This window comes from Bufo gargarizans, chromosome 4, assembly GCF_014858855.1.
Source record: "Bufo gargarizans isolate SCDJY-AF-19 chromosome 4, ASM1485885v1, whole genome shotgun sequence".
NCBI lineage: Eukaryota > Metazoa > Chordata > Amphibia > Anura > Bufonidae > Bufo > Bufo gargarizans.
In genome coordinates, this window is record NC_058083.1 from 387908570 (window position 1) to 387922103 (window position 13534).

A 13534-nucleotide genomic window follows, 5' to 3' on the forward strand; every position below is an offset into this window, starting at 1 on the left:
TGTATTTGTAAGATCCATCAACAGCAGCCAGAGTACTTGTTGATGTTCTCCACTTGGCAACAATTTTATCTATGCTTTCTGCACAGAGTATAAACAAATATGAAAAAGCTTAAAAAATTATATTGCGCAGTTTTTACTCTTACTGATCGGTTTCCTCCTAAGTACTACAGTATTCCAGTTCCCTTAATGGACTGCAGGGTAAAGGTAAGACAGGAAGTAGGGATGAGCGAATCGACTTCGTAAGAAACATCCAAAGTCGATTTGCATAAAACTTTGTTTCAATACTGTACAGAGCGAGCGCTCCATACAGTATTAGAATGTATTGGCTCCTACGAGCCGAAGGTATCGATTCGCTAAGTCTCGCGAGACTTCACTTAATAGCTTCATAAATTAATTTCTACTGTAAAAAAAACACTTCCCAAACTCAGGTTCGGTTCCCAGTGGTACCATGGAACCAAACCCGGGTTCGGGAACTGTTTTGTTTTTTGTTTTTTACAGTAGAAATCAATTTATGAAGTTATTACCCAAAGTCTCGCGAGACTTGACCAAGTAATAACTTTGGCTCATAGGAGCCAATGCATTCTAATACTGTATGGAGCGCTCGCTCCGTACAGTATTGAAACAAAGTATTATGCAAATCCGAAGTCGATTCGCTCATCCCTAGTAGGAAGTCTAGGGTTTTATTTTAGGATGTATATGGTCCCAGATTACTATAGAGCATATTTAGCATCTCATTTTAAATCCTCTTTTTCCTCTTTCTTTTCTGTAGGACTTACAGTTAGACTATGGCCAAGGACCTCAAAGTGGCTATTTCCTTGGGGGAAACAAGTGAGTGATAGAAGATGCTAGAACACTTCATGTTTCATTTTTGTGTTAAGCTGTTACCCTGCTGCCGTAAAAATATAGATGCTCATGCCTCCTGCGGTTTTACAGCTGTTTAGTTTTTGCATGGCTGAAAAGGATCCCTTTGAACAATAGAAAAAAAATATTACAGCTGTAAAGTAAATATATGTTTAACATGATGGTAATTTTAATTTTCTTACTGTTCTGTTAATTTTATTGTGGGTTATTGTGTTATTGGGGGTTGAAGCAGTTTTGGGCATTGCAGCATGGCAGACGTTGGAGTTCCTGGCCCCATTTCAAATTCTGTGTCTGAGCCTGCCATCAAAAGGCAGTCATGTGTCATACTGAACAGACTATTAACGTTAATTTTTATCTACAGTACCTACTGCTAGTTCTGTATTTTCAGGAAGCCTTAGGGTCCCTGTGTTTGGTGGCATGGTCTGATTTCATTTCTTGATCCCTTGTCACTACAACATGTAAAGACGATTTCTCCTGCTGTTTGATTATAGTTCATAGGGGCTTCACGTGAACCACATTACTTATAAATTGTTATAAATTGACATAGTCCTGTAGCCCATTTTTATTATGAGATTCAGAGTGGAGTCCCAGAGACCAATGGATATTTTCATGCCTGGAATAAATATAGCAGAAGTCACTTAAAGGAGTTGTCCGAGTTATGAAAAAAAAAATATATATATATAGCACAGAAAATCTGATGGGCAGCAATATATAACTAAGCTAAGCAAATTTTATGCAAAAAAATATATATATATTTCCTTATTTTACATGCAATAAAAACAATCTCTGCCCCTTCCCCTGCACTGCTAAGGGAGTGAATACAAGAGCTGCCCTGAGTGCTATGTCTGCCTGCTGGGAGAATCAGCAGCATGTTGTATGTGTAGGACTAAAAGTCCCAGCTGTATAATGACACTTCTAAGGGAGTGGATACAAGAGCTGCCCTGAGTGCTGGGAGAATCAACAGCAACTCGTAAGTGTAGAACTACAAGTCCCAGCTGTATAATGACACTGCTAATTGTCATATATCTTCTATATAAAAGAGGATAAAAAAAAAAAAAAAAAAAAAAAAAAAATATATATATATATATATATATATATATTATCCTTCAGGCGGACATAAAAAAAAACGCCTCTAAGTTCTTTTTATCAAGTATCTTAATTTGATTTTTGCAAGCAGTGAAACAAAAGAACAATTGTATATGCAAAAATATATAATCGTTTATTATAAAAACCAAGAATATAAAAACAATACAACTGCAAAACAAATGATGAAGTTACAAACTAACACCCAAAATGTACCACATGGTGGTGTTAACACACCCCATCTGATCAGCACAGTATGATTTAATGATTTATGACAGACTCATATACCAGGAGAAACTCAGGATCTTCTGTTATCAAACAGGCTATAACAATAAAACACGGATTTACAGGAAAATAACTGTTATCCCTTGACTCTATTTTCCTATGACCAATCAAAAATATATGATATTAATATGATAAAATATTCAGCTCGGCAATCAGACTAAGGAAAATAACTTTCCAAGGGTTTAGTCCTCTTTTCAAATAATGTCAGATCTTCCATTAACAATATGCATCTTTGCTAAGAGAATAATCAGCATTATGGAGGCACCTAAGACTATATATTCCCACAGTATGGGAACTCTTGGCTATATACCGAGATAGATATCTTATTAATATCATGAGTAGTAAACAAAATATACGTTACCGGGTCAAAGGTAGACAGAGTTCAGGTGGGACCAGTTCTGAAGAACTTTCCTAGAAATCCAAAAAGAATAATCCAAATTTCTTCTGATAAAGTTGTTCTTTTTGATTAAATGAATGGATCAATGGAAATATGGATCTTATTTCCTCTCTCTCTAGTTCCCCTTTGCTACCCCGCACACGAGTAATTATTCCCCCCCTTATCTAAGAATCGTCCCCTTTAGATTAGGGATTCCCAATCAGGTAAGGTGGGTGTATTCGCATGCTAATAACACCATGATGTCATATCAACTCCTAATATGGTAAAGAACAAATAATGAAATAATATAATATTGTCCATCTGCCTCCAGATGGCACTGCGGTATTGCAGATGAACATCACAACTTTTAAGCATTAAAATTAAATATCTAATAATACGTTCACAGGACCTCCTTGACCGATTCTTAATAAATCATTGAGGAAGGTCTTTTCCTGACACTTTTAATTACCTATATCCTGGACTTGTTGGAGTTGACTGTCTTCTCCTATCTTTTTGAAATATAGGTTGACTTGATGAAAATTTTATATAGCAGCTTTGATGCTTGGCATCGGAACTTGTACATTTCACTTATCTACATCAATGAATAACTATTGTTTTGAAATGGCATTTACTCTTTCCAGAAATCCAATTAACATAAACTTACTTGTTTCTATACCTTCTACAATACCTTCTAAATGGTAAATACATGGTATGACATATATATAAATCGATACATTGTTACACATAGTTAATACATTATATGAATTATTGATTAACATATGTTGTAAACTAAATATACCATACAGAGATATATATAATATATTTATGAATATATAAATTGAACTTCATATAGTGTGCCTCAAGGACATGAGACCTTATCAAGTAACCTTGTTCTCTCCAGACAGATATGTCTTAGGGAGTTGACTTACTCCTTACAGATGGTCCAATATCTTTAGCAATAACTTTTAAACACAATGTCCGTTTATGTTCACAATTATTTTTTTATTAACTGAACTTGCCATGAACTCATCTTGGCTTCCTCAGCCACATAATAGAACTTTGGTTCAGGCTGATTTTATTCTTAAAGGCAATGAGATGAGCATACATTTTGATTATAATGTCATTAGATAATATTGTATACGTATTAAAATGCACAACATAATACCCACAGGATCTTCCCCCTACCTTCTTGTGCAATGCTCTCTCTAGTCCTTCAGCTCCTGTTCCCAGAATTGTCACTGCCTGCAGCTACCCAGTCTGTGCAGCTGAAGGGGTTAAGAATCCTAGGAGAGAGTGTAGACGGCAGTGAAGGGTGGCGTGGCCAGCACAGTGACTTTTCGTTTACAGGCTTGTAAACGACCTTTATCAGAGCAGGGAGAGAAGCTGACATCACAGGTCATGTGACCCTCAGTGAAATCTGAGAAACCAGCCACTGGAGATAAAGTGAGTGAATTGGAAAGCTGTTGCATTTGCCCAGTTAGGAACATAGAAAGAACAAAAAAATAACTCGCATAACCCCTTTAAGGAAAGTAGAATCCAGCACTTTCCTAAAATCTTTATTGCACTTTTATTTTATTTCGGAGCAAATGACTTACAAGAACATGACTCTCCACAAAAGCATTCGTTGACACGTTTCGAACACAGGTGTTTTAGTAATCGTAATGATTAGGAACACGTCTATGTTTGAAACGACTCAACGAATGCTTTTGTGGAGAGTCTTGTTTTTGTAAGTCATGTGCTCCGAAACAAAATAAAGTGCAATGAAGATTTTAAGAAAGTGCTATATTCTACTTTCTTCATGTCCTGTGAATTCAATATGGCCCCTTTGGTGCACTGGACTTTATTATATTAGGTGAGCTTGAGTATACTTTCATGCAGAAGTCACTTAACCAGTGTACCCAGACATTTCCAGCTGGTTCCCATCTGATCTTAAAATTAGCATTTTATGAGAGATCTCATGAGTCTGGTGTCTTCACCAGCTAGGTCCTTTCAGTGTGCCTCCTCCGGCACTGTACTGAAAGGCAGTCTGTCAGCAGCAGTTTTCTTGTGGAATCATATCTTCTACCTCCATCTGCCACCTTCTTATACTGCAGAACCAGGGAGACTGCAGCTTTTATGGATCAGTGTTGAGTGTTCAGCAGCAGTGAAGGAGGTACACTGAAAGTAGCTTGTCAATCCCTCCGAGTGGGCAGAGATTAAATGTAACCATTGAATACACCACACTCAAGAGCTTTTTCACTCTGTGACAAGACTCATAAAATGCTCATGTAAATATGAAACTTTCAGAAGGCATTAATTTTTCAAAGTAAGTACACCAGCTCCATCTGGTCTAAGAGATCGGTGTAATTATATGTACAGTGTGTTTGGTGAAATTTAGTGACCGATCCTCTTTAACCTCCTCACGACCGCCGTACGCAGGATTGCGTCTTCTCGGCGGTCGTGCTCTTCTGGGTGGACGCGCCGGTGCGTCCTCTCGCGAGACGCGAGATTTCCGGGTATTTCGGCCCGCGCATGCGCATCACGGGCCGGCAAAATTCAAAGAAGAAGTTCGTCATCAACCTGCCGGCCACGATCATTGGCTGGCAGGTTGATGATTTTCAAAAAAAACAATCAGAAGCCACATAACCCATCATATATGGCTGCTGTGCTCCTCTGCTCCTTCTTTTGGTCGGTTGGTTCCAGCAGAGGAGCACACATCACTGTGAGTACCCACTACACTACACTTAGCCCCCAGATCACCTCCCAGCACCCAATTAACCCTTTGATCACCCCTTCTTGCCCCTGTCAATCACTAGTGAAAAGCAAAAAAGTGATCAGTGCAAACTGTCACTTTTTTTTTTTCACTGGTATTGACCGTTAGGTTTTAGGTATAGTTTAGGCCCCTTGGTTAGGTAGTTTAGCGATCAGTTAGCGCCCAGCCCACCGCACCGCAGTCCGTTATTCGCTGATTAGCGTATCGCTAATCAGCATTTGTACTTTTATAGTATCTGGAAGTGATCAAAACTGATCACGGTCAGATCTATAATTGTATTAGTGTCACTTTAGGTTCGCCCTCCACCCAAAACGCAGTGTTTGCCCGATCAGGCCTGATCGGTCGCCCACACGTGCGTTCGCCCACGCCCGCCCCACCGCAGTGACAAAAAAATTATTATTTTTTTATCACTGCACATTCACTTTACACGCACTGCGGCGATAAAAAAATCAGTTTTGATATTTTTTATCAACCGCAGCGGCCTCCGGTACTTCGCTAGCCTCCCCTTTGTAAGACAGGCTTGCTTTTTTTTCTCTTGGGTAGTCTCAGGGAATACCCCTAAATTTAGTTGCCCAAATGTCTAACAGGGGGTATTCTTCTGAAGAGGCCTACAGGCTTCTGACCCAGTCGGATGAGGAGTGGGAACCCTCATCTGATGAATCCAGCGGGTCAGAATACGAACCTGTAGAAAGCAGTGGCTCTCTGACCCAAAGTTCGGACGAGGAGGTTGCGGTCCCTGATAGCACCAGGCGTACCCGGCCCCGTGTCGCTAGACCGCAGGTTGCGCAGGATCCGCTTCAAGAGCAGCAGAGTGGGGCTGGTGCTGTCGGATTACGTGGTGAGGCATACACCAGCAGCCCAGCCCTTCCTGGACCTAGTACCAGCACTGCCGTACAACCTGGTGAATAGCGAGCACCAGAAGGGCAGTTGAAGCTGGTACGGTGGCACGTGCAGTAGTGACCCCGTCGCAGCCACCGCAAAGACGTGCCCGTAGAGCCCCTAGAATCCCAGAGGTGCTGGCAAACCCTGATTGGCAGTCCCCAACTTCAGCCGCACCTGTAGTTTTCCCTTTCACTGCCCAGTCTGGAGTTCGGGTTGAGACAGCTCAGATCGGTTCGGCCCTGGGATTTTTTGAGCTGTTCTTGACTGCGGAGCTCTTAGACTTAGTTGTGGCCGAAACAAACAGATATGTCACACAATTTATAACCGCTAACCCGGGAAGCTCTTATGCCCAGTCTTTCCGGTGGAAACCAGTCCAAGTTTCCGAAATTAAAACTTTTCTGGGCCTCCTCCTCAACATGGGTCTAACTAAAAAGCATGAATTGCGGTCATATTGGTCCACGAACCCAATTCATCACATGCCCATGTTCTCTGCTGCTATGTCCAGGACACGATTTGAGACCATCCTGCGTTTCCTGCACTTTAGTGATAACAGCACCTCCCGTCCCAGAGGCCACCCTGCTTTTGACCGGCTCCACAAAATTCGGCCCCTCATAGACCATTTCAACCTGAAATTTGCAGATTTGTATACCCCTGAGCAAAACATCTGCATAGACGAGTCCCTGATACATTTTACCGGGCGCCTTGGCTTCAAACAATACATCCCAAGCAAGCGCGCCCGGTATGGGGTCAAATTGTATAAGCTCTGTGAAAGGGCCACAGGCTATACCCACAAATTTCGGATCTATGAGGGAAAAGATCAGACCCTGGAGCCGGTCGGTTGCCCTGACTACCTTGGGAGCAGTGGGAAGACAGTTTGGGACTTGGTGTCACCCTTATTCGGCAAGGGGTACCATCTTTATGTGGACAATTTTTACACAAGTGTGGCCCTCTTTAGGCATTTGTTTCTAGAACGGATTGGCGCCTGTGGTACCGCGCGGGCTTCTCCCAACGGCTCGTTACCACCCGTCTTGCAAGGGGGCAGAGGGCCGCACTGTGTAACGAAGAACTGCTCGCGGTGAAATGGAGAGACAAGCGTGACGTTTACATGCTCTCCTCCATTCACGCAGACACGACAATCCAAATTGAGCGAGCAACCCGTGTCATTGAAAAGCCCCTCTCAGTCCACGACTATAACCTTCACATGGGAGGGGTGGACTTCAATGACCAGATGTTGGCTCCGTATTTAGTGTCCCGCAGAACCAGACGCTGGTATAAGAAGGTGTCTGTATATTTAATTCAATTGGCTCTGTACAATAGTTTTGTTCTCTACAGTAAGGCTGGGAGAACTGGATCCTTCCTCAAATTTCAGGAAGAGATCATCGCGAACCTCCTGTACCCAGGAGGTTCCATGGCCCCATCCACCAGTGTAGTTAGCTGTCTACACGAGCGACATTTCCCCAGTGTCGTTCCTGGTACCTCAAACCGACCGCCACCCCGAAAAAAATGTCGTGTCTGTAGCAGGAGTGGAATAAGGCGTGACACCCGCTATTTCTGTCCTGACTGTCCTGACCACCCTGCCCTATGCTTTGGAGAGTGTTTCCGGAAGTACCACTCACAGGTACACTATTAGCATAGGGATCATCTCACCAGGACAGGCACACAGGGCTATTAGGGCCCATTCACTCACAGCTGCTGCAAACGTCTCCTTTCACATGGGACAAAGTGCATAACGCACTTCGCCACATCTTTGGGCGATTTGCACTTTGCACTTTGACCCATGGTGAAGGAGAGGTTTGTTCTATAAAGGTAAAAAAAAAAAAAAAAAAACACCAGTAAGCAAACACGTTAATGTTTAGTTCAAAAAGTTAAAGTTTACATGTTCTGTTCCAAAGTTAATAAAATTATTGCATTGTGGCCTGGTTTTTTCTTTTTTTACCTTCCAGGTGGACCAACCGATCTACTAGCTGCAGCACCGATGTGCATTCTGACAGAAGCATTGCGCTGCTGTCAGATTACACGCAAGTCGGTGTATGCGGCGCTGCAAGACGAGATTTTCTCCTCTGCAGTGACAGATACGTTTGCCAAGGCATACGAGCTGAGGAGGAGGCAGCGTTCCTATGCTTTGGCAAACACTTTGTATATATATAAAAATAAAAAAAATCCCGGCAATGATTTATTCATCCACATCGATTGATGCGAATGGAGAAATCTGGTTTGCCAGGGCATACGAGCTAAGTGGGTATGGATGTAGGGCGGAGCTCCTATGTCCTGGCAGACGCCTTTCCCCTCCATTTTTTTTTTGGGCAGAGATTTTTTCATCCACATTGATCGATGCAAATGAAGAAATCTGTGCCGTTCATTTTTTTCTTTCAGCCCTGAGGCTGAATATAAGGAGAATAGCAGAAACTCCTAATGCTGGCCATACATGTAATGATTGCGGAGACCCTCAAATGCCAGGGCAGTACAAACACCCCACAGCTGACCCCATTTTGGAAAGAAGACACCCCAAGGTATTTGCTGAGGGGCATATTGAGTCCATGAAAGATTTAAATTTTTGTCCTAAGTTAGCGGAAAGTGAGACTTTGTGAGAAAAAACAAAAAAAAATCAATTTCCGCTAACTTATGCGAAATTTTTTTTTTCTATGAACTTGCCAGGCCCCTCATTGGATACCTTGGGGTGTCTTCTTTCCAAAGTGGGGTCACATGTGGGGTATTTATACTGCCCTGGCTTTTTAGGGGCCCTAAAGCGTGAGAAGAAGTCTGGGATCCAAATGTCTAAAAATGCCCTCCTAAAAGGAATTTGGGCACCTTTGCGCATCTAGGCTGCAAAAAAGTGTGACACATCTGGTATCGCCGTACTCAGAAGAAGTTGGGGAATGTGTTTTGGGGTGTCATTTTACATATACCCATGCTGGGTGAGATAAATATCTTGGTCAAATGCCAACTTTGTATAAAAAAAATGGGAAAAGTTGTCTTTTGCCAAGATATTTCTCTCACCCAGCATGGGTATATGTAAAATGACACCCCAAAACACATTCCCCAACTTCTCCTGAGTACGGCGATACCAGATGTGTGACACTTTTTTGATGCCAAGGTGGGCAAAGGGGCACATATTCCAAAGTGCACCTTTCGGATTTCACCGGTCATTTTTTACACATTTTGATTGCAAAATTCTTCTCACACATTAGGGCCCCTAAATTGCCAGGGCAGTATAACTACGCCACAAGTGACCCCATTTTGGAAAGAAGACACCCCAAGGTATTCCGTGAGGGGCATGGCGAGTTCCTAGAATTTTTTATTTTTTGTCGCAAGTTAGTGGAATATGAGACTTTGTAAGGAAAAAAGAGAAAAAAAAAAAATCATAATTTTCCGCTAACTTGTGACAAAAAAATAAAAAATTCTAGGAACTAGCAGTGCCCCTCACGGAATACCTTGGGGTGTCTTCTTTCCAAAATGGGGTCACTTGTGGGGTAGTTATACTGCCCTGGCAATTTAGGGGCCCAAATGTGTGAGAAGTACCTTGCAATCAAAATGTGTAAAAAATGGCCTGCGAAACCCGAAAGGTGCACTTTGGAATATGTGCCCCTTTGCCCACCTTGGCAGCAAAAAAGTGTGACACATCTGGTATCACCGTACTCAGGAGAAGTTGGGGAATGTGTTTCGGGGTGTCATTTTACATATACCCATGCTGGGTGAGAGAAATATCTTGGTCAAATGCCAACTTTGTATAAAAAAAAAAATGGGGAAAGTTGTATTTTGCCAAGATATTTCTCTCACCCAGCATGGGTATATGTAAAATGACACCCCAAAACACATTCCCCAACTTCTCCTGAGTACGGCGATACCAGATGTGTGACACTTTTTTGATGCCAAGGTGGGCAAAGGGGCACATATTCCAAAGTGCACCTTTCGGATTTCACCGGTCATTTTTTACACATTTTGATTGCAAAGTTCTTCTCACACATTAGGGCCCCTAAATTGCCAGGGCAGTATAACTACGCCACAAGTGACCCCATTTTGGAAAGAAGACACCCCAAGGTATTCTGTGAGGGGCATGGTGAGTTCCTAGAATTTTTTTTTTTTTTGTCGCAAGTTAGTGGAATATGAGACTTTGTAAGAAAATAAAATAAAATAAAAATCATCATCATTTTCCGCTAACTTGTGACAAAAAATAAAAAGTTCTATGAACTCACTATGCCCATCAGCGAATACCTTAGGGTGTCTACTTTCCGAAATGGGGTCATTTGTGGGGTTTTTCTACTGTTTGGGCATTGTGGAACCTCAGGAATCATGACAGGTGCTCAGAAAATCAGAGCTGTTTCAAAAAGCGGAAATTCACATTTTTGTACCATAGTTTGTAAACGCTATAACTTTTACCCAAACCATTTTTTTTTGCCCAAACATTTTTTTTTTATCAAAGACATGTAGAACAATAAATTTGGCGAAAAATTTATATATGGATGTTGTTTTTTTTGCAAAATTTTACAGCTGAAAGTGAAAAATGTCATTTTTTTGCAAAAAAATCGTTACATTTTGATTAATAACAAAAAAAGTAAAAATGTCAGCAGCAATAAAATACCACCAAATGAAAGCTCCATTAGTGAGAAGAAAAGGAGGTAAAATTCATTTGGGTGGTAAGTTGCATGATTGAGCGATAAACGGTGAAAGTAGTCTAGTGCCGAAGTGTAAAAAGTGCTCTGGTCATGAAGGGGGTTTCAGCTAGCGGGGCTGAAGTGGTTAAGATTCTTGAACATTCAGGGACGAGAGGAGGACACTCTTCTTTACACATGTCCGCCCATCAGCACGGGATAGGTCCAGAAACCTACTTGTGACATTACCATTCTTGTACTGTCTAAACGCTGCACCCTCTTCTTTTTGCTTCTGATAACCCTTGATCAATGCTGGCAACCACATGAATTACAAAATCATAAAGCATGTTGTTAGTTTTGCAGTACAACCCATAAATTAAACCCTCCAGGTCGGTTTCCTGCTGCTGTCCTTTATTATTTCAAGGATTAGAATTTGGGTTCAATACGTTCTGTACGAGATTGTTTCTCCCAACATATCCTGCATATCTATTCAGCCATAAAATTACTACATTGTCCCGTGTTGTATGTGTGTCTGCTCATGTTCAGATACAGAGCACTTCATTGTCTTCTCCATGTCCATTGAAAGCTTATCATTATCTGTCCTGACTAACAATAATAACGAATGGGTGAATGATACCATAATGCTTCCCTCCTGAAATAACAAATTAATGGAAAATCCGACAACATAAGAATAATATGCTCAATAGAATTTTAAAAAATATACCGAACTGCAACAATTTTCTTTCATCATAAGAAAAATCAGCTGTACGTAAGTCTCGGAAATCCAGCACTCCTATTCCATGGGAGGTAGGGGAGAGCCATGCCGAGCTTTTGTATGGCAGGCCCGCAAGATAAATTATCCCTGCATAAGACTAAGCAATGGATACTGTGACTCCGTGTTCTTCTATGCCTACCTTGTTTAAGTTTATTTTCACACATTTGATGATCATGCTGAGACACCGCTGAAAAAACAGTGCTAACCTCGTAGATGAAAGCAGTATATGTGCTCTGTGCTGGCTAAAGTGCGACATTTAATTGGATTGGAAATTGGGTTTTTACACAGACTATTTCATTTCTCAAAAGGCAATTTTATAGCATTACTTGGTTTGCTGTACTCCATTGGCGTTTTTATATATGATATGTGATTTTGTGCTGTTTTTTATAAAATATTTTTTATATCAAAACAGTTTGGGGGGAGGGGGCATGAGGCATTTTTTTTGATGAAACTATTGTGTGTGTTTCTTTCAAGGGTTGTCCAACTCTTGAGGTTCGGCTACACAGTGATCTTGGTCGCGTGACAACTGTACCTCCCAAGCATCTCAGTGGCAGTGTAGCGGTCCTTGGACCTGACAGGTGTTGCACGACCATGATCGCAAGATACTAGGTCTCTGTTCTTGTAATCCACAGGATAGGGGATAACTGTTAGATCGCTGAGGGTCCTATCGCCGAGACCACCATTGATAGTTGTCCCGTATCCTGTGGATAGGGAACAACTTGCTAAAATACCCCTTTAAGGCTACTTTCACACTCATGTTAAGCTGTCTGACAGGCTGTTTCGAGCGTGCTGCGGTATTTGTCTGTCCGCCTCTCGGCATGTTTGCAGTGCTGTGGCCGCATCTCTGGCCGGTCCCCATTATAGTAAATGGGGCTGGAGCGGACTTCACGTGTGCAAATGTTAGTACAGATCCGGCAGGCTATTCCCCTGCCTGGGCAGCCTGCCGGGCAAGCTTAATGCAAGTGTGAAAATAGTCTGTGAAAGATTCCGATAATTCATCATGCATTGTTTTGGCAAATACTATGTTCTGATAAAGGCTTCATGTTTGCCAAAATATTGCTTGTTGGATTAAAGGAATCTTTCACTTAACGTCTGCCTCTGTTATGTGCTGTCACCAACCTTGCAGTGGACTATTGACTGTAATGTGGGTGAGCTGGACCAAGCTCAACCCTGAATACTAGAAGGAGATAGCATTGTTTTCCTAGATGCACGCTTACTGGAGGTCTGACTGCTGGGAACCCCACCAAACACACGAATGGTGGTAACAAATGCTTAGTACCAGTCCATATACTCAGGGGACTTGGGGATCCCTGTTCTCATGATGGGTGGGTGGTGGCAGCAGTTGGACTCCCAGTAATCATATATTCATCACCTATCCTGAGGATAAATGTTGTTTATGAGAAAAGCTCTTCAAAAGGGATAAAATGTTGCTGTTTTGCTCCCTAAGGGTATGTTCACAGGGCAGATGTTGTCCCTGTCCCAAGGGTACAACCACATACATGCAGAGAGCTGTCCCATTGCCGCACCACAACAAATGCCTGTGTTTCTATGTTGTCTTTGTTGCAGTTTTCTCACAACCGCGGTGTTGGCTTTGAGTGGAAGTACACCCAAGAAACAGTTACCTAGAAATGTGAATAGGACCTTTTTCTGTGTGTTTTGTTTTGGTGTGGTTTTCTACTACTAGATATGAATGTGCCCTAAAGGTTTGATGTGGTGATTGATGCTAGTTCAAACATCCGTATCAATGTCCATGTATTGAATGTTGTGATTTTTCTTTAAAGGAGTCTTCTGAAATCAGTCGAAGAGGAGCTGCACCAACGGTAATAAACATTCCTTCTTCGGTCACCCACCCGCCTCCGTCTGCTTTACCTGTGCGTGTTCCTGTCCAGTTGTGACGTTTCCCCGCCGTGGTGTGTGTTGTGCAGATGTAT

General features: G+C 42.0%; 1 protein-coding gene across 6 annotated transcripts in view; it reads left to right on the plus strand.

Annotated features, from left to right (window-relative positions):
* The window catches only part of MAP4K3 (mitogen-activated protein kinase kinase kinase kinase 3), a 275619-nt gene that overhangs the window by 201252 nt on the left and 60833 nt on the right, over window positions 1–13534 (plus strand). For all 6 annotated transcript variants that reach the window (XM_044291852.1, XM_044291853.1, XM_044291854.1 and 3 more), the window contains 2 exons: window positions 770–828; window positions 13385–13423. In XM_044291852.1, coding sequence (XP_044147787.1) covers window positions 770–828; window positions 13385–13423 — 98 coding nt within the window. The remainder of the gene's footprint in view (window positions 1–769; window positions 829–13384; window positions 13424–13534) is intronic.